A 20,496-nucleotide genomic window follows, 5' to 3' on the forward strand; every position below is an offset into this window, starting at 1 on the left:
TGTCCCCTGGAATGAGGGCAGGGCAGCAGGTCCCAGACAGGGGGCTGTGCAGAATGACGTTAGGTGACCATGCAGCTCAGACTTCTGTCATCAAGTGAGCTAAGCCATAGATGAAGTGGCTTAGAGCCTAGAAAACCAATGAGAAACGGCCCAATAAATATGCACAACTGAACATCAGGTGACATTTTAATTTATTCTGTTTACAGATGTCACTTAGACTATTTTCCATCTCATTTGGGTTGGACACAAAGACATTCAGAAGCATGCTGAGAGGAAAAACATCCAACATTTCATTGGCTCAAGGTACTTTCTAACTACTGTAATACTTCCTGTATCTTTCCCCAACTCATCACCCCCAAAGACATGTCCTGCCAAATGCTACTGGAAAAACCCAATGCATTTCCATGAAATAATGCCTAGCTGCACATTTTTAAAAAGCAACAAGCCCCCACTCAGACTCTGCTAGAAATTTATGGCAGGAAAGTGAGAGGCTGATGGTATGAGTGAGATATACACGACAACTAAAAGCTGATGAGAAACTGAGTTTCTCCACAGGTGAAAAAAAGCAATGATGAGCCATCTTCCTATGAGACAGAATGAGACCTTTCTTTTATACTCTGCTCAAGACCTCAGGTGGACAATGTGACTGCATAGTGTTGAAGAGCAGCTTGTCGTTTAGTTACCCACCTTGCAGAGGTAGCCATGGCACTGCATAGCCAAGTTGCCCAAACTGTGTTCCTAAGAACACTGATCCTACAAAGGCCACTCATTGTAAAAAGTTTGGGGATCAAAAAGATTTAGAAAATACTGTACACTATTATCTACTTCCTGGAGATTTATAATGCACATTATCACATGGAAGGTTCCAGAAGTCCCTCAATAAAGAAATGCTTAACTTTGTTTAATCCAAAGTTTCCCAAATCACCCTGACCTTGGAATCCCTTTTTTTTAGCTAATACATTTCATAGAACATACTTTGAGAAATGCTCCTCTATGGCTTTGAGAAATTCTTTGCAGAAACAAAAAAAATAATTTTTTACTTAAAAAAAAATTAAGTAACTCCTAGGATCATGTCAACAACAGAGAGGTCAAGGATTCATAAAGTCATAGATTCCCATTCTAATTCCAGCCCAACACTTTGCCCTAAACTGAGCCTGCCTGAAAACAGGAAGCAGTGAACCGTCCATGATTTCTTTCTCTATGGCACGATGTATTCAGCGTGCTGATTACAGTACACAACTGAACATGGCCCATGCGGGGGCCCATATTTCATGTACAGAGGCCAAATGTTTATAGTCTTTTTTTCTTCAGTAACAACCAAATCATTAAACATGTATTGTTTCTTATCACATGACTAAAATGTTTTTCAAATGGACCTGACAGCACTTTGTTCCTAACATAAAAAAGGGACAATAAAGTGTAGAACTTCTAATTATTTTCAGCAAGAATTACACAGATCAAGAGATCATATATACCAAAGCTTTTGGCTATACATGCCAAATAATTTTTAAAGTATTACAGCAAGGACAGGGAAAGATGGAAATCAGTGAGATTACTAGAATGGTGTAAACATTTCAACATTTGCACCATATGTAATTTTTAATTCTCATTTCCGAAGAATTTCACATGACATTTTGAAACAGAAGACAGGGAAAACAAAACTCTCCGTAAACCCTCATTCACACCTCAATAGCAACTCTGGAGAATCGATACTGGACAGAGGCAGGAGGCCTCAGTAACACCAAGCCCCTCTGGGCTGGTGGCTGGCTGGACAGCATATCTAGCAAGCCTGTCAAACTAACAAACCCCAGGGCTTCTCCATGGCCAACAGCCATGGAAAAATCTCCCTGAATGACAAAGCCTAGGAGAACTCTGGAGCAGTGCGAAGTCACGCAAGGGAGAGGGCCTGACCACAGCCCCAGAGTCAGAGCTTCCTGTCCAGCCGCGGGATCCCCCGCTCCCAGGCCCTCAGAAGTGGCACAGCCCCGGTTCTGCCTCTTCTCCAGTTTCTTCTTCTCTTTCTGCTTCAGGATCTTCCTCTTGAACGGGTCGCTGTGTCTGGCTTCCTGGGGCCCACAGTAGTGCGGATCCTGGCTGAGCTGGAGTAGGTCCTCCTCGGCTGGAACACAGATCATGGTGTGCGGCTCGGGGCTGCCCTTCCTGAGCAGGCACAGGCTGACCCACACCAAGGCCCTGGGGAAATGGTCCATGACGGACAAGCAGGCCTCTCTGGTTAGTTCTTGCTGGCCTCTGCCAGGAGCTCGCCGGGCGGCCCGACTCTCCTCAGAACTGGGTCCACACCAGGCTGACAGCTGCTTCAGTAATTTTCTACTCCTACATCAAGTTGGAGACATACGTTTGAGAATATTTTGTTCAAGAAAAAAATGTGCAATTAGAAGATGAGAAATTGCTAGAGTTGATTTGATTTTTTTACAGTGTATGTGGAAAAGTATCAAAACTATAATCTTAAAAATTAAAAACACACCTTAATATATTTAGTAATAATATTTTTCTTTTTGTGTCTGCCATTCTGAAACTGAAGGACTAAAGGTTTAAGAAGTTGAGGGCAAGGGAAAAGGCAAACAGTGGGATAGAATCTAGGGCAGTAATCACAGTGAGATGATGAGACTACAGAGGAGATAATATTTTAAAGAGAAAAGAAACTAAAGCAAGGAAGAAGAAATAAAATTATGAGCTTACTATACAGAAAAATAAGTAGGAGGCGAGAGGGATGAACACTTTTTAAAATCAGAGCACAGCTTATAGGGTGGCAGATAAGCAAACCTTAATAACCTGCAGCAGTATTGAGAGTAGGGCACATTTTCTATGGTAGTCTCTACAGTATGACATTACACTGAATGGGTTGCTAGTCCACCACGAATTCATACAATTCAAAAGGAACTAGAAGAAATCTGATTCAGTGATTTAAAGCAAAGAATGCCTGCTCAGATTATGCAGAGGTTCTTCATTTTCTAAGATCACACCTGTTGGGATACTGCTTTGTGAGCAAAGACTAAATAAACTATGGCATCAAAAAAACCTACCTTGGTTTAGGTCTATTTTTTTTCTTTTTTTTTTTTTAAAGATGACCGGTAAGGGGATCTTAACCCTTGACTTGGTGTTGTCAGCACCACACTCAGCCAGTGAGCAAACCGGCCATCCGTATATGGGAACCGAACCCGGGGCCTTGGTGTTATCAGCACCGAGTGAGCCACGGGCCGGCCCGGTTTAGGTCTATTGATGATAATATTTTCAATCACTTCATCAATTAATATCACGCCCTAAATCAACTATTATTAAGCCATTTCCCTGGGCCCTCTATGAAACATCAAAGGACTGGCTTTTCCTTCCAGAAAGACCATAAATTCACATGGGTTTTGCATAAAGGAACAGTGACAGTTGTTACATCCTGTAGCCTGTTCAGTATTAGAATAAACAATCCAAAATATATCTGGAAGTTGCCTAAACTTACCTAAGAACAAGGAGTTGACTACTGGCAGCAGCAACATGGTTCTCACCAGCATCCAGGTCCATGACCGTCTTGGTCCCTGCCTGGTCTTGACAGTCTGTGTCCATTACTTCTTCTGGCTCCCTGGGGTCATTCACAGATGTGCCCACTTCATTAGACAGCTGGTCAGTTTTTTCAGGTGTGGGAACACAAGGCACCGTGTGTCTTCTTAGGTCAGTCTCCTCACCATTTGGAGAGGAAGCTACAGAAGACTCTTGCTGGGCCTGGACTCTTGACTCCCAGTCTTGAGTTAAGTGTTCCCAGGGGCAGCAGAAAGGTGCCACCATGCCAAGCTTGACATAGTTGGGCCGTTTGGCAGGAGGGCGTCTAATGAAAATCAAAGAGGAGAACCAATTTTGAACAGTTTAGGATCGGACAATTAAGATAATTATGGCCAGTACAATGCATCTCTATTTAAAAAATGAACACACACAAAAAACTTTCCAAAAAATATATGATAAAGAATAATAACCAACTATACTGGCCAAGATTTTTTGTTTTCTTTGGTCTTCAAAAGAGAATGCATCTACAATGTAGCCCCATGTGGCCACTGAACAACCCCAGGGAGTACCACTCCTGAAAGCTACAAGTAAATGGTGCCTCTGGAGTTGTGCAATGATGTCCCTGTACATTTACAAGGTTCTAAGTTCAAGGTTACAGGGAAGTTTCTCTCTCACTTTTGACCTCTAGTGACCCAGCTGCCCTCCACAAAGACAATATCATTATCGGTTTCTTATATACGCTTCCAGAGATATTTTGTGTACATATTCATACAAGCAGATGAATGAATTTTTTTTTTTTTTTTTTTTTGTCTTTTTCGTGACCGGCACTCAGCCAGTGAGTGCACCGGCCATTCCTATATAGGATCCGAACCCGCGACGGGAGCGTGGCCGCGCTCCCAGCGCGGCACTCTCCCGAGTGCGCCACGGGTTCGGCCCAGATGAATGAATTTTTACTCATTTTTACAAATGGTAGCATACTAGATACAGTACTTTTTGCTTAACTTCACTTTTTTCATTAAAAAAATACCTTAAACATCATTTTCTCTCCAGGCTCCCTCATTCTTTTGTAAAAGGCTAAATAACTTATTCTACCATATAAATAAACCATAATTTATTTAGACAGTCCTCTATTGAAGGACATTTTGGTTATTTTCAAGCTTTTGATTCTACAAATAAATAATGCTGCGACGAAAGACCTGGAACATGCTGCACATGCACAAGTATATCCATAGGATAAGTTCCTGGGAGTGGAAAAAAGAGTATTAGCATTCACAATTTTGACAGATATGTATGTCCAAACTGCCCTCCACAAAGGATGATATCAATCGACCTTTCCAGCAATGTGTAAGTGAGGTAGAACCTTTGAGAAATACTATAAGCTAGCGAAATCCAGGGCCTGATCCCAAGAAATAGGGATCAGGCTGGTTGTTGGCCCAAGACTGCATCCTAAGGCTCCGGGACAGGCCCGCACATCCCTCTCCTCATTTACTTCTTGCTATGTGCCGTGCCCTAGGACCTCAAATGGAAGTGAACCCATGCGGTTAATCAGGAGCTCACTCTGAGCCTATCCTCTCGAGGTTGAACCGAATGTGTACTGGCCTCCTAAGACAGGCAGCTGGCAAAACACACTCTCAGGGTACCTGCCCCACCCCCGAAACCTTTCGAAGTCCTACGGGATAACCATGCACACCAACTTCAATCCCTTGAATAAGAAACCCATTTTAATCATAGCATATGCAGTGCCACAACTCGGTGCAGCACAACACAATATTCTTACAAACCTCTTTGAGTTTTACACATCCATATGGAGTAAACAGTATGAAAAGTGGGATTTGAAATTATAATTTTCTGAAGCTTAAAGCAAAGATACCCTAGAGAAGTGGAGGCAATTCCTAGTTCAAGTTGAGTAAAATAGTAAGAACAGGATACTAAGAAAACAAGATACAATCTGAATTTTGGCTAGGCTTTTAAGGGAAAAAAGGTTTCCTTCATTCCTAGAAGAAAGGTAAATATAATTTAAATGAACTCTCCCAAAACTTCATATTTCATTAAACAGAGATACTAGGTCATGAGGTAGAGGGAGTTCATTCTTGATACATTCTCCCTGCTCTCAGTATACAGCAAGATTAGAAGAAGAATGAAAATACAGGTGGTGGGAGGAAGAGAATGAGGGTCTGGGGTCAGGAACAGCTTACTGTTTTGTAAAACATTTTCATATTTGAACATAAATTCAGGAAAGCCTGGAATAGTAACAGTAACAACAGCAGCAGCAATAGTTCATCCCTACTGAACACTTACCATATGCCACTGCTGCTCTAAGTGCTTTATAGATTTTAACTCAGTCAACCCTTGTGCAGAGACTGGCTAGGGTTCTCACTGAACTCATTTTCTCCTCTTCCTGAGCACCCTGCTAACCTCCCTTGTGGCCAAATGACTGGGCCAAGAGAATATGAGTGGATGTGACATGCTCACCACTTCTAGGCCTGGCCCACATTCCTCCACGCTCTTCCTCCCACTGCCAGCTGTGTGACCCTGAGGCCCTGGGGAAATGATGAAGCCACAGGATAGAAGGTGCCCAGATCCCTGAAGCCAGCCCCTGATCAAAAGCACTTCACTTGATTGTTCCACCAGTGAGAAATAAAGCTTTCATTGTGGTAGGCCACTGAAATTGGGGGTTGGTTTGTTCTAGCAACTAGTACTGCCCTCTTTAATACAGTCCTCACAACCACACCACGAGGTAGGTTACCATCTAAACTCAGGCCCCAAACCTAATTAGTGGTAGAACTAGGATACAAACCTAGGCAGTATGATTTCATTAACAACTACATTTTATTGCCTCTTATAAATACATAGGTAAATATTTTCATAACTTTCCCATTAGAAAAGACTTTCTAAGCAGAACACTAAAGTCTAAACCGTATAAGAAAAAAATGTTAAAATACATAAAAATTCAAAATTGTAAGGCAAAGAAAGGGAATTTGCAATGTATACAAGAAAGGGTAAACCAAGAAAGCTCTGCCCCAATAAAGGGGCAGATAAATGTCCCAGTAGAAAAAGGAACAAAAGAAATAAATAGGCAATTCACAAAAAAGAGACACAAAATGATGAAATTAAAAGATTGTTGATAGCCTATGCCTGTGGGAGTGTGGGAAAATAGGCAGCCTCACAACTACAGATGAAATCCTACATTTAGTACAAACAGCAATTGGGAGGAGTTTCTGGTCAAGATGGAGAAATAGACAGTCCCCAGCATCACTCTCTCTCACAAATTAACCAAGTTACAACTATAAAAAAGCAATGACAGCCAAGCTGGGGCCACTAGTGCTCAGGAGAAGAGGAGGAGAGACCTACAAAGTGCATGAAGGCAGGAGAAGCCACAATGACAGAAAGGAAAAAACCACTCTGACCATTTCATGCCACGGCCACTTTAAGGCTGGAGCTGCTGAGCACATGGAGCAGGAGCCAGCAAAAGCTGCAGCTGTGCCCTTCAGACGAAGTTGCTCGGAGGCTATAGGGGAGAAGAGGGCCTTCATGGTCCCCAGGCCAGCAAGACCACTAATAGGGTTCCTGTGACCCACATAGGAGCAAGGAGCCACAACAACTGAAAAAAAGGAGCCACTCAGAGGCTGGTGAGACACCACAAGGGACCAGTACATGGCCTGTCCCATGGGAAGTGTTTGTGGCATGGGTGGTGGGGGAGATGGGCCCACTGGGAGAACACTGGGACACAGCAAGGACAGCTGATCTGCTCCCCAATCAGTGCAGGACCACTCAGAGGAGACTGGTCAGGAATATAGATCTGCAGGGGGTGCAGTTTGATGAAAAGACTCAGGTTCAGATCAGGGTTTCTACACAACCTAGGTGCACAGGGTCTCTGGAGAGCCAGAAGCACCTATAAAGTTAACCTTTAAATCATGAGCTGCTGGAAAAGCTTTCACCAGGGAATCAGCAGCAAAACAGCAATTTACTCAACCACAGAGCTCAAGTACTGGTCCCCACAGGAAGTTTCCCCATTTTAGAAGTAAGCAAAGGACAACAAATTAGTTCCAGCCTAGGCACACCACCAGCACCTTGGGGCCCACCCGGGGACTTGAGATATGGAGCCAAGGACTGTACCCCCCTCCCACAACCAGGCACACCACAAGTGCCTCGGAACCCACCTGGGGACCTGAGGCATGGATCTGGGGATCGGACCTGCCCCCACAACCAGGCACACCGCCAGCACCAAGGAGCATGCCAAAAACATCACCCCCATGTGGGTGGCCCACCACAGCCACCACAATAACTACAGCTGCCACGAAAGCAGCTAGACACCACAACCACCACGCAGATGGCCCACCAGCCACTGGAGTGCATTGACACAAGGAGAGTCACCAGCAGAGACTAAAGAAAAGAAGAGCATGTCTCTCTCCACAAAGCCCATTCCAGAATGACAAAAGCATCTGCTCTATGATAATACTGGGGGACCTGAACAAACCTCTCAGCCTTGGACAGATCATCTAGGCAACAAATCAACAGAATAACCATTACTTTTTCAGAAAGAGAGAAGGAATCTAGGGTAATTAGAGGGGAAAAGGGGCAGGGAGAGGGGGACAGGGAGAAATTGGACAAGGGGCATAAAGAATAAGTACAATTTGTAACAATATATATGCTAGTAATATTGATTTGATCAACATATGTCAATGTTGAACCCCAAAAATATGTATAATCAATTATGATTCAATAAAATTTTTTTTTAAAAAAACCACCAAAACAGCAATTGGGCAATAGTACATACCTTAAAGTGCACATCCTCTTTTTTATAAGCAGAGATTTTACTTATAAGGATTTAGCCTAAGGTCTGTGCTGTTTTTCCCTACAGCCCCTCTCCAGCGATGGATGTTTCTTTCTCACACCCCATGGACCCAGGGGTGGGCAGATGTCCCCCTGATGTGCCCACACAATTTTTCTCCTCCCTCCTCCTCCAAGACCCTGTCTCTCCTGAAGCTCAGGCCATCAGATAAGCCACTGACTCTCCCTCCCTGCTCAGGTCCTCTATCAACTTCCCAGGTGCCACCATTTACCTGCCACACTACTGTTCCCTCCACCACGACTCTGTCCTCATTCCTGGTGGCTTCAGTGTGTACACAAATCAACCTTCAAATACCCTGGCCTACCAGAAACTTCACACGCTCATTTCACATCTTTTACTTCACCCCACCTCAACCACCCACTGATAAATCATTGTACATCACACTGCAAACCTATGTAACCATTCAAAGTTACACTTTGAGCAAGAGCTGGCAAGCTATCACTCACAGGCCAGATCTGGCCTGCTGTCTATTTTTGTACGACCCATGAGCTAAGAATGGTTTTTATATTTCTAAATTGTTGGAAAAAACCAAAAGAATAATATTCTATGACACATAAAAATTATATAAAATTCAAATTTGAGTGTCTATAAATAAAATGTGATTGGAACACAGCCAGGCTCATTCATTTATCTGTCATCTGTGGCTGCTTTCAGCAGAGTTGGGTAGTTGCCTTGGAGACCAAAGGGTCTACAAAGTCAAAATGATTTTTCACCTGGCCCTCTACCACAAAGTTTCCTAACACTTGGTTTAAAGTTATATTTATTGTTGTGGGAGAACTATCCCTAATATACTGTTAAATGAAAAAGGTAGGTTTCAAAATAACATATATAAAAAAAAAAAAAACCCCAAAACAAAATAATATATATAGTACAACCCCTTTTTAAAAAAAAATTGTATGTATGGAAAACTCGCACGCATAAATACGTCCAAAGAGTGAGCAAGTATTATTGTCAATTACTATTTAACAAACACACAGAAGACCCTCGACTACATATCATGAGAGGCACAAGGAGGAACAACTCATGATTGCTGCCCTCAGAGAGCTGGTAAGCTAGCAATCCAGGAATATATCACCATTTCTTCACTCATTCACTCACTCACTTATTCATCATTCATTCATTCATCACTCAACAAAAGGTTTGAAAGCCAGGTACTCTGCCTGTCTCTGTGGTTGCAGCAGTGAACAGAAAAATACAGTCCTGTCCTCATGGAGCTCACAGTTGAGAAACTACAACATTCAATTATTCGCTCGTTCATCAGACAACAAATAAAAGTTATTAAGACCTACTGTGCACCAGGCACCGGCTAGACACTGCAGATGGCACAACAAGAAAGAGAGTTTCTATGTTTCCAGAGCCTACAATTTAGGGGGAAATTCAGGTTCCCAATATTAGAATGTACTTCAAAATATAAAGGAAATAAAGCCCCTCGTTGGCCACATCACAAATGAAAAAGAAAAGAAAAAATGTCTAGATGGATAGATACTAAAATATAAACACAGTGCTTATCTCTCTGGATGGCAGAACTACACCAGTTTACAAAGTATTAATATATATTTCCATAGTTTCATTAAAATTTTAAAAATACGTATTGCTTCTATAATCAGCTTTTTAAAAACACAATTTCCATAGTGGGGAAGCGGGGCAGGGCACTGGTAGTGGGAATCTATTAAAAAGTGTCTGACACTCACGTCCACAGTTTAGGTGCACTCCATTACCAAGGGAAGCAAATAACCAAGAGAAGGGCTGGAACCCTGACGGGCCTATAAAAACCAGACAGATGTAAGACAATCTCCTCACTTGAGTAATACCTTCTCAAATATTTCTCAGTAATGTTAAACTCAAGGAAAAGGCTATGAAAACTCCACATTATATAAGAAGTTACCAAAGTCATCCCAAATATTGTTGGCCAATGTGAACAGACACTTCTCTTCCCCTTGAGACATTATCAAACCAGAGAAGCCAGTTTCTTACCTTTTGTACTTTTCAAGCAGAGTCTTAGCTTGCTCTTCAGCAAACAGAATCCCAGCAGGGCAGTCTGGGAAATCAGCTGGGATATTAGGTGACCTTTTATACTGAGAATGTACTGCAGCCTCTTTTAATCCTCCAACTCTTGCACCTCGGTAGATCTCAAAGAAATGTCAAAAAGATACTGTTAATTTACCAACTTAAAATGAAATTGCTTAATTGTTTATATGGGGAAAATGGGAAACCACCAAAATAGCCATCAGAAGGAGAATGCATAAATACACTGTAGGATAATGCTACAATGGATTACCATACGATAGTAAAAGTGAATGAAATCAAGCTTCATCAATCAATATGAAAAAAATCTCAATGCCAAGTGAATGCAGCAAGTTGCAAAAGTATACACACAGTAAGGTATGTCATTTACAAATATGTCAAATATAGTAATTTTATTGTGGGATACAAATGTACTTAATAAAGCTATAAAAATATACGTGGTAGAGACAAACACCAAAATCAGAATAGTAATTATTTCAGAAGGAGGGAGGGAAATGAGACTAGAGAGAGGTATACAGGGTACTTCCAATTAATCTGTAATGTTTTATTTCTCAAGCTGCTTGGTGAGTGAAGGGCATATAAGCAATCATGGTATCAGTATCTATTCTTTCTTGTATATTTGTAACATTTCATAGTAAAAAATTAAGTAGAATTATTTAAAAATATTTTCACTCCTAAATGATTAACCAAATGTCCCTTGCATTAGGCATAATTGCTAAAAATTAATTATCTGGCACAGTCTTACATGCCTTTTACACCTCTGGCGTTAAAGTAACAATTAAACTAATCAGAAAAAATAAAACCACATTTAATCTTGGTAAAATTTTTAGCTGCAGTTAATATATAGGAGTAGTCCTCCCTCAGTATCCTTTGGGGACTGGTTCCAGGATTCCTAGGGGTATACCAAAATCCACGGATGCTCAAATCCCTGATATAAGATGGTATAGTATTTGCATATAACCTACACACATCCTCCCGTAACTTTAAATCATCTCTAGATTACTTATAACACTGAATACAATGTAAACGCTATGTAAATAGCTGTCGTACTGTACTGGGAATTTTTATATTTTTAAAAAATTGTGGTATTGTTATTTTTTATTTTTCTAAATATTTTTGATCTATGATTGGTTAAATTCATGGATGCGGAACCCACATATACAAAGGGCAGACTGTATATGGTTATAGCTAACATTTTAAAAACAACAAAAAAAAGCATTCTATATACATCTATAAAAGTCTTTTGTTTTAAGATTCTAAACTATAACAAATTTCTTCAAGTGGAAAACCTTAATATGTTGTTGCCACTCCTATTAAAAAATCATACCACTTTAAAAACCTCAAAAATTCACAACTTTCTCAGCACAGGTCTTATTAATGAGAACCTGGCTCCCAGGACAGTATAAGTATCTTGTATCCAAGATTACAGGTCTAAGAGCAGAAACATATCACTCGATTTCTAAGTTGTACATAAAGTCTAGAACATTTTCAGTACTTAGTATTCATTAGGGATGTATTTTAAATGTTGTAACTATTAGTCAGAATCAAAAAGTAACTTACAAATGGAATCCAGAAAGCCATGCCCCAGCCCTTTGGGAGTAGGACATCCCAGCCACTTCCCCAGCCTAGCTGGTCTTCGCCAGTCATTTTTCCTGGCTGTTGAATCAAAAGTATAGGTATCTTGGATTCGTGGGGACCTAAAACAAGCTGTGACCCAGGCACCAGCAATTCACTTCTCTTCCGGTTTAAATCCTAAAGTGGAAGAAAATAATTCAAGACAAACAACCCTAGGCTTCTGGGAGATTCTACTGGGTCTCCCTAAAAGCAGCTTTAGAAAGTTAAATGCTCTTTTAAACAGGAAAAAAAAAATTTGAATAATTAAATGTGAGCCATTATAAGTACAAAGTACTACTGTAAATAAAGATTTTCCAGTGCTGCCTTGTAACACCAAGGTCAAGGGTTCGGTTCCCCAGGCTGGCCAGCCACAAAAAAAGATAACTAGATGATTCAAAGTTATAAAATGATAAACATTCATTGTTACTCATCTCTGATATCAAGATCAATCTTATATTTTAATACTCTGTATATTTATTTTGATTAAAATTTGTTGTCATGAAGTAACAATGGTGTAAACAACTAAGTGACAACTTTGCAAGGGCAGGCTATTGGAAAAATACTCCAGCTCTCGAGAAAATTTCTCAACAGGTCTTAAAGATTTAATATAAAAGATGCTATCAGTTACTTGTTAAATGGGATGTAGGGAGTAGATAACAATGTCCTTTCAGACTTTTCTTGCCAGCTATAGAAAGGGATTAACAGGTAGGTGAGAGGGCTACCACTCAATTTAGAAAACTACACAAGACGCTGCCTCCATGTTATAAAGTCTAATCACCACCTAACGAATGCTCTTCAAGCCACGACCAAGTCCTAATTCTTTTTTACCTTTGCTCAAGTTTCTACTACCATCTATATTTTTTGGGGGGGGGTTGTTTGTTTTTGTTTTTGGTGGCTGGCCATTACGGGGATCAGAATCCTTCCATCTATATATTGTTCATTCCAAAATACATATCTCTTTAGCCCTGAGTTTTCCAACTAGGATGGAAAGCTATCTCCTAGACATCTGTTCCTGGGAAGTCCCATAGCCCAGCAAACTCAGTTTAGCCAAGGCTGAGCTCATCTTTCCCACTGTGTTTGCTCTCCTCCTGTAGTCCCCATCTAGCTGAAGGACACCACAGTTCACACAGTTCATTCATTCATTCTTTCCAATATTTACTGAGCACCTCCTATCTACCAGGCACTTTTCTTGAACCTGGGAACACAGCAGTGAACAAGTCAGACAAGGCTCTGGCTCTCTTTTAACAGAGATCCTAATCTACAAGACTCCTCCTTCTTTGCCTCTCATCTTCCAATCAACCACCAAGCCTTGTACGTTTTATCTTCCAGGAATATGTATTAAACCCCAACCCCTCCACTCTACCACACTGCCACAATTCAGGCCCAAATAATGTCATACCTGGATTATTTCAAGGGTCTCTTTAAAGGCCATCCAACCCACAGTCTTCTCTCAAGCTCCCCCACTCCCACCATCACCATCCCTAGACTAAACCACCCTGCATACTGCTGTCAGAGTGACATCTCATCACGTCATGCCTGATTTAAAACCTTCAATGATGCCCCACATCTTCAGTCCTAATCCTTAAAATGCCTCAAGGTCTTTTATGCTCTGGCCCCTATTTATCTCTTCAGTTTCATCTCCTGCCCCATCCTTCACTCCAAGCTCCTGATCTACTTGGAGATTCATGAACACATCATCCTGTTTTGGGCCTGAGCCTTATACATGCTGTTCTCACTTCCTGAAATCCTTTCTCAACTGTAGTCTTGACCACGCCCCCAGCAAGCCTGATTAATTCTGACCCTCACCTGAGAGCCAGCTCAAATATCAGCTCCTCCATCCAGGACGCCGACCTCAATTTCCCTCATCTGGGCTCAGACCTCCTTACTACCCTGTATTGCTCTGACCATATCTAGTTATCTATCCCAGCATCTAACACAACACCTGGCCCTGGTGGTAGCTCAATCACTGTAAAATTAAAGACAGACAACACTTAAGGAAAAAAAAACAATAACAGAAAAACATATGTAAATCATGAGATCATTTCAAGAAAGTCTTTTGTATTAACTTTTTCTAGAGAAAAATCACAATATGTATCTTTATATATTTAGATTCTTAACCTGAGATAATAGATAAGATTATTATCTTATTCTGGGATTCTTATCCTTATTCTTAGATTATCCCTAAAAACAGAAAAAAAAAATCATAGTACGTATCACACGTAAGTAATCCACAAGTTGTCTCAAAGTACAAGGAAGTCTATGAGATTCCATAAAGTATGAAATAACTTTTTATGGTCTCTAGAATGACGCATTTAACCTGTCATTCATGGCTTAACCAATAATCCTTACACTATTAGTTACCTGATCCGAGATTTTATTTTCTGTGACACTCTTACAGATATCTTGGTTCCATATAAAGCTATGCGTACACTCCACAGGTACACCCTCCAGAAGCAGCTGTCTAACTTTCTCATTATCTAAGAGGGAAAAGAAACAGCCTTCAAACCACATCCTTTCGATCAATGAAGTCAAACTAAAAGTTGGCTGCAGACCTTTTGTTACAAGAACATATTTTATAGGCATTTACTTAACCTCCCTAGAAGAATTTACTAGACAAGAAATTAAATTATTCTTAGAGTTGGTTCCATAACCTATGAAATAGTCCTCCTAAACTTTTTTCTTTGACATTTATTTTGTGTGTATAAGATGTATATATTACAGTATTACATTATCTCTAAATAACTGCCTAATTCCACATTTAAGATAATCAGATTCTAGGAGCCACTGCAGAAGCGAACAATTCCTCAATAACATGCTGTGACAGCATGAGCCATATTTTAACTATTGGCTTCAGGGCTTTGTATACCATTCCTGGCCCAACAGATATCATCCTCTTTTGCCCCATATTTCAAGTCTCCGATAACCCATTTTTATTGAACTACTTACTCCTTTTTGTAAAAAGTATTTTTTCATTCCTTTAAAATGGGCATATTTTCTGTGAAATATATTGTTTTGTACCTTTAAAATAAGCCACACCATGATAGAAAGTACTCTAGTGAGGAAGGAGAAGAAACTTTTTCAGTAATAAACATCTATATTGATAGACTTCCTACATTTAGTCATTTAATCACCAGGAAAAAAATCTTCCAAATCTTATTTTATTGGACTGAATTTTTTTTTAAAAAGTGAGACAATTCATGAGTTCTGGCTATGGTTCTAAAATGCCAACATAAAAACGTCACTCTAAGGCACATACCTGCATGGGTCTGATGGCTGGAAAAAAATAAGTTGGAAGTAACTGGGCCATAGTGTTATAGATTTCAGGGGAGAACAAAGTTAGAGAAAATTAAATTGATGAGAAGATCTGAGAAGAAAGCTGCTTAAAATCAGCAACTGCTTCAGTACACTGCTCTTCCTCACGGAGATAATAACCAACAGGGTGTCAAGTAACAGTGCTTCATAGCCTGTCTAGGAGCAAACAAGCTCCATTTCCAACAGCCTCAGTCTACCCGGGATGCTTTTCTGTGGAGCACTGCCACAGATTTGAGTGACAGAATTGGGCATGTATTCAGACTGAGTTGAAGACAAAAGAGATGGCTGATACTTAGGGTATAAAGGCACAGGAAAGCATTACCTCATCTTCAAATATTCCAAAAAATAATAAATAGATAAAACAAAGTAGATGGTACATCCAGACAACGGAATATTACTCAGCACTAAAAAGAAATAAGCTAGCATATCACGAAAAGACAAGGAAGAACATCCGATGCATATTGTTAAGGAGAAAGAAGCCAATCTGAAAAGGCTACATACTGTATGATTCCAACTAGATGACGTTCTAGAAAGGCAAAACTATGGAGAAAGTAAAAAGATCAGTGGTTGCCAAGGATTGGGGGCAGGGAGGGAAGAACAGGCAGGGCACAGAAGTCTTGCTGGGCAGTGAAATTACTCTGTACAGCTCTGTAATGGTGGATACACATCATCATACAAACCCCACAGAATGCACAACACCAAGAGTGAACCCTAATGTAAACCATGAACTTTAGGTGATGATGTGTCAATGTGCGCTCATTAACTGTAATGAATATACTCTGGTGTCTGTGCATGTGTGGGGGCAGGAAGTATATGGAAATTCACTGTATATTCTGCTCAATTTTGCTGTGAACCTAAAATTGCTCTAAAAAATAAAGCCTATTTAAAACAAAGCAGAGTATATCTGAAGGCAAATGGGAAGGCCCTTTTAGGTCAACAGTCTTCAGTGGAGAAAGAGAATACAACCAGCTGAGTCAGCATGCATATCAGTGTGCCCAGAATGATATCGATTCTGAATGTAATTCTATGTCCTTCCTCCAAGACTCATATAAGGCACTTTCTTTTTCATACCCAAAGGCCTTTGAATTGATGACATTAACTCCGGACTTGTGACTTAAAGACTGAAGGAAATAGCTTATTTTCTCATTTCTTGAATGCATTTAAAGAACACCAAATGTTAGGGCCGGCCCGTGGCTCACTTGGGAGAGTGTGGTGCTGACAACACCAAGTCAAGGGTTAAGATCCCCTTACTGGTCATCTTTTAAAAAAATTTAAAAATAAAAATAAGAAGAAAATAAATAACACCAAATGTTAAAAAAACTCCTAACGAGTTTTACTCAGAGTAGCAAGGAAAACTAGTATAAGGCTTTATCGTTTGGGAACCAAGTAAAATCAAAGTTTACAGCCTTCAAATTCACAGTATTTTAGATAAATACGCAGGACAGTTAAAGGCGCTCAGCTGAATCTAATAGGTTTTTTTCACCCAAGAGGAGAAATAGAGAAGTCGTGGCAAAATGACTGCTAACTGGGCACTTCTGAAAGTCAGCTGCAGATGAGTGCTCTAACAGCTCTCATGGCAGATGTAGAAAGTAAAAAGGGTAATCTCTCACCATCATTCTAAAGTCAACTGGACTCTTCCTGGGTTTTGGGTAGTATGGCAAAGTTATACTACCAAAGAATGTTTAAAGAGAAAGATTAAAACAAGCCTATGAGCACAATGTAAGTTCAACATTTTCTAAAGCAAATTCTTCTCTTGTAGACAAGGACTAGTTAGAATAATCTATCAAAATAAATCAGCAAACGCTAAGGAAAGCAAATAAAATAACAGACAGTATATCAGAAATTATTTTTTTTAAATCTCACTTAGAAAACCAGTTTACTTTACACAGTGAAATGCTGTGTTAAGGAAGTTAAAGATTTGCAAAAACACATTATCAATATTTAATTCAAATTCAAGAACAAAATGATCAAGTAAACATTTTCAAAGCATCTGGGAATGTGGATCTTTGCTTCAGGTTCTTCACGTACCCTCTCTTTTAAAAGCTCTTTAATTCCCAATGCTCACAAGAAGACAGTTTGTTATCCAAATCAGACAAAACCTCCCTTATGGTTTAAGTAGCACCAGAACTTTTTTGTCTAAGCCAACAGAGGCAGAGAATGACTTCAGTTACAGAAAAGTAGACTAGAAGTATGTCAGAGAATTAAGTTTTAGATCATTGTGACGCTGAAATTCTTCCAAGGATTAATCTTTTATTAATTGACCCAGCCCATCAAAGTATATTTCTAACCTTAGTTTTGAATTGTCTTCTTATATAACAACCACAATTACTTGAAGTTGACACGACAAGCAAACAGAGGGGACATCGGTGGCGGGAGGGAGGGAGGTTTTGGTGATGGGCAACAATAATCAGCCACAATGTATATCGACAAAATAAAATTTAAAAAAAAAAAAAAATGAATTGTCTTCTAATCGCTTCTTGGCCTTTATAGCAAAGATCAAGTGAATTGTCTTCCTAGATACAATACTACATTTATTAATAATATTGGTATAATACTAATTTCTTAAAAAGTTGATTTCTTTATGTAGTTCACATGCCAGATAAAATACTTCTTCAAAGAAATTACTTAAAACAGGTTAATGAAATACCGCAATGACTAACAAGATGGTAATCTTTTACAGTAGGAATTAAATCATGTTTTCCAAGATAGACCTTTACTTTCCTTGCACTGATTTATGTTAACATAAAATCCTACAAAGAGTTTAATACATAACTGCGTCATTCCATAAAAGGATTTGAGGTAGCAAGAGAAACTAAGTAGAGTTTAACTATGACTTAAAGGTAATTACTATAGTCAATATTTAATGGCAGAGTAAATGCTACAACTTTTATGACACACCAGACCATACTGGTATTAAAAAAGTCAAGGAAAGAAAAGAAAGAGGCAGTGACTCATTGATTAGTCTTGGGCTCCATAGTTAACTAACTTACCTATATCTCTTTAAACTCCTCCCTCATCCAATCCACATTTTACGTGAAGCTTTGACAGAGTAATTTATTCCTCCCTTATTAAGCTATCTAACATGTGTAGAGGTAAAAAAAAAAGAAAATTCTGAAGTTGTTATGATACAAACCTGTATTTTTTCTCCAAAATTTCACAAGCTAGTTTTAATTATTCTTCCAATTAACCAAGTTTAAATGACAATAAATGCAATGAGACATTATCACAATTGCTACAAATCCCAGATCAAACTAAAATTTTAGCCAGCCCCAACCCACCATCTTATGCCACCCCAGCCAAACAACATTCTCAGGGCACTCTCTGCAGTCTACACCAAGACATCTCATACTTTAGCACCTGGGATGGCCTTGCCAGGATTCGAACCTGGATCATCTGTATGGTCAGACAGAGGCTTCCACTGAGCACAAGACCAGCTTCGGGTGCAGAGCCCTTCCTCACAAGTAAAATTCTAAAATACCAGACATCTTCAGAGAACCCAGTGTTACTGGGTTTTACAGGATACTAAAAACAGGTTTTACTAAGAGACAGGTTTTACTAGATACCAAAACAGAGAACTTGGGAAAAAAATAAGATCAAGTGAAATGTTTTACAGCTAAAAGATACTTCCACAGATATCATCATTTTTGATCATAATCATCTCACAAGACAGGCAAGTAAAGACTGCCCTAATCTTTCACAGATAAAGTTCCTAGAGAGGTGTTAGAGGCAGGACCCTTTTCACAGGACTGTACTGCTCAAAATTATAAGGAAAACCAGGGGTTTTTCAAGAACTTTACCTTGGCATTTTTCTGGATTGGACAAAGCTTTGGACCTTTTTTGAGGCAAATTTACTCGAGGATCCCCAACTGTGAGTCCCAGAATAGTACCTGCCGGAATTTCTGCTGGTGATGTTATTCCTTTAACAGCAACAAAAAAACAAACAAAAAAAAAACTTACAGAAAGTCATTCATAATATATACATATTTGCTGGTATTTTCAAATCTTTCAGATTTTCTAATGAAACTTTCTTCTTAGGCTATTTAAAAACATATATTCCTTTTTTTCCCATTGATACTTTTAAAGAAGCAACTAACATTCAAAGAATGAAGTTTCTTGCAAAAAATATTAAACTAATATCAAAAGGTTATTTTACAACATGAACACGCATGCTTCTATCAGTGATCACTATAGCAGCTATGAGCAGAAGAGCAATCATGTGCAGGTAAGCTTAGATTCTAGGTCAGTACCTGGCATATGCATTTATCTGTAATATTAGAATGCCAGTCATTTAGAATATGAACATCTCACTTGTTTGTGGTTTCATAACCAAACATGAATGCAGTGTTTATTCACTGACTTTAGGTACCCTGTTGCTTGCTTCTCTTGCTGTATCGTAACAAATAGCAGCAAGTTAAAAACCAACATTATATGTCCGAGGCCCAACTGCAACACACTTTTAAGCCATTTCCCGCCCCTCATCCCCTCCCCAATACAACCCAGCATTCCCTCTGTATACCTCCCAACAATTCAAAAACAGCTTCCTGTCTGCGATGAAGGGAAATGCTACCAGGATTCTCACAGGTTTCAGTCCACCAACGGTGAGGTGTCTTTTCTGCGTCCTCTCCCCCCTAAAAAATAACAACTCCTATTCATGAGACAAATAATAAATCAGACTTAGTAATTTTGTTATGGTTGTGCTATCAGCCCCCACCTTTTATTTCTGTATGTGAGAATAGTGTTTTTTGGAGTGGACAGGGAAGTTGCCACTATATTTCACAGCGTAACTAATACTGGACTAACTACTCTCCTAATCAGAGGCAAAAACACAGTGTTACACTTCTCTCAAGATTTCACATATTAGAAAAAACATCCATGGTTTTCAGAGAGACTCCCTAACTAAGCCACCTCACGCTCATAGTCTTCCTCGAGCACAGTACCAACAAGAGAGGCTGTGTTCCTCGCCCACTACTGCCAATTTCATCACCTCCCATTTAAGCAATAGAACGTTCCTCACGCACCAAAAGAAAACCAAACCAGTACCTTTTGAAGAAATCTTCAGATAAAGAATTTATCACTGCTACAGTATTCCTGGGAATGTCTAATAAGATGTACACATTTTCTTCACATATTTTTTCCTGACTGAACTAGGAATTGAGCAAGGTTTCAAAAAGTACTCCGAGTAC

At 39.7% G+C, this 20,496-nt stretch overlaps 1 protein-coding gene across 1 annotated transcript in view; it reads right to left on the reverse strand.

The window, feature by feature from the left end:
- Positions 1–207: 207 nt before the first annotated feature.
- Positions 208–20,496, reverse strand: part of POP1 (POP1 homolog, ribonuclease P/MRP subunit) — a 37,399-nt gene continuing 17,110 nt past the window's right edge. Inside the window, exons 10-16 of the mRNA XM_063079664.1 lie at positions 19,830–19,941; positions 19,111–19,230; positions 14,363–14,478; positions 11,948–12,139; positions 10,337–10,491; positions 3,473–3,835; positions 208–2,334 (exon numbers count right to left, since the gene is read on the reverse strand). Of these exons, the coding sequence (XP_062935734.1) occupies positions 1,680–2,334; positions 3,473–3,835; positions 10,337–10,491; positions 11,948–12,139; positions 14,363–14,478; positions 19,111–19,230; positions 19,830–19,941 (1,713 nt within the window). The 3' untranslated portion in view covers positions 208–1,679. The remainder of the gene's footprint in view (positions 2,335–3,472; positions 3,836–10,336; positions 10,492–11,947; positions 12,140–14,362; positions 14,479–19,110; positions 19,231–19,829; positions 19,942–20,496) is intronic.

The sequence above is a fragment of the Cynocephalus volans genome, chromosome 15, assembly GCF_027409185.1.
Source record: "Cynocephalus volans isolate mCynVol1 chromosome 15, mCynVol1.pri, whole genome shotgun sequence".
Lineage (NCBI taxonomy): Eukaryota > Metazoa > Chordata > Mammalia > Dermoptera > Cynocephalidae > Cynocephalus > Cynocephalus volans.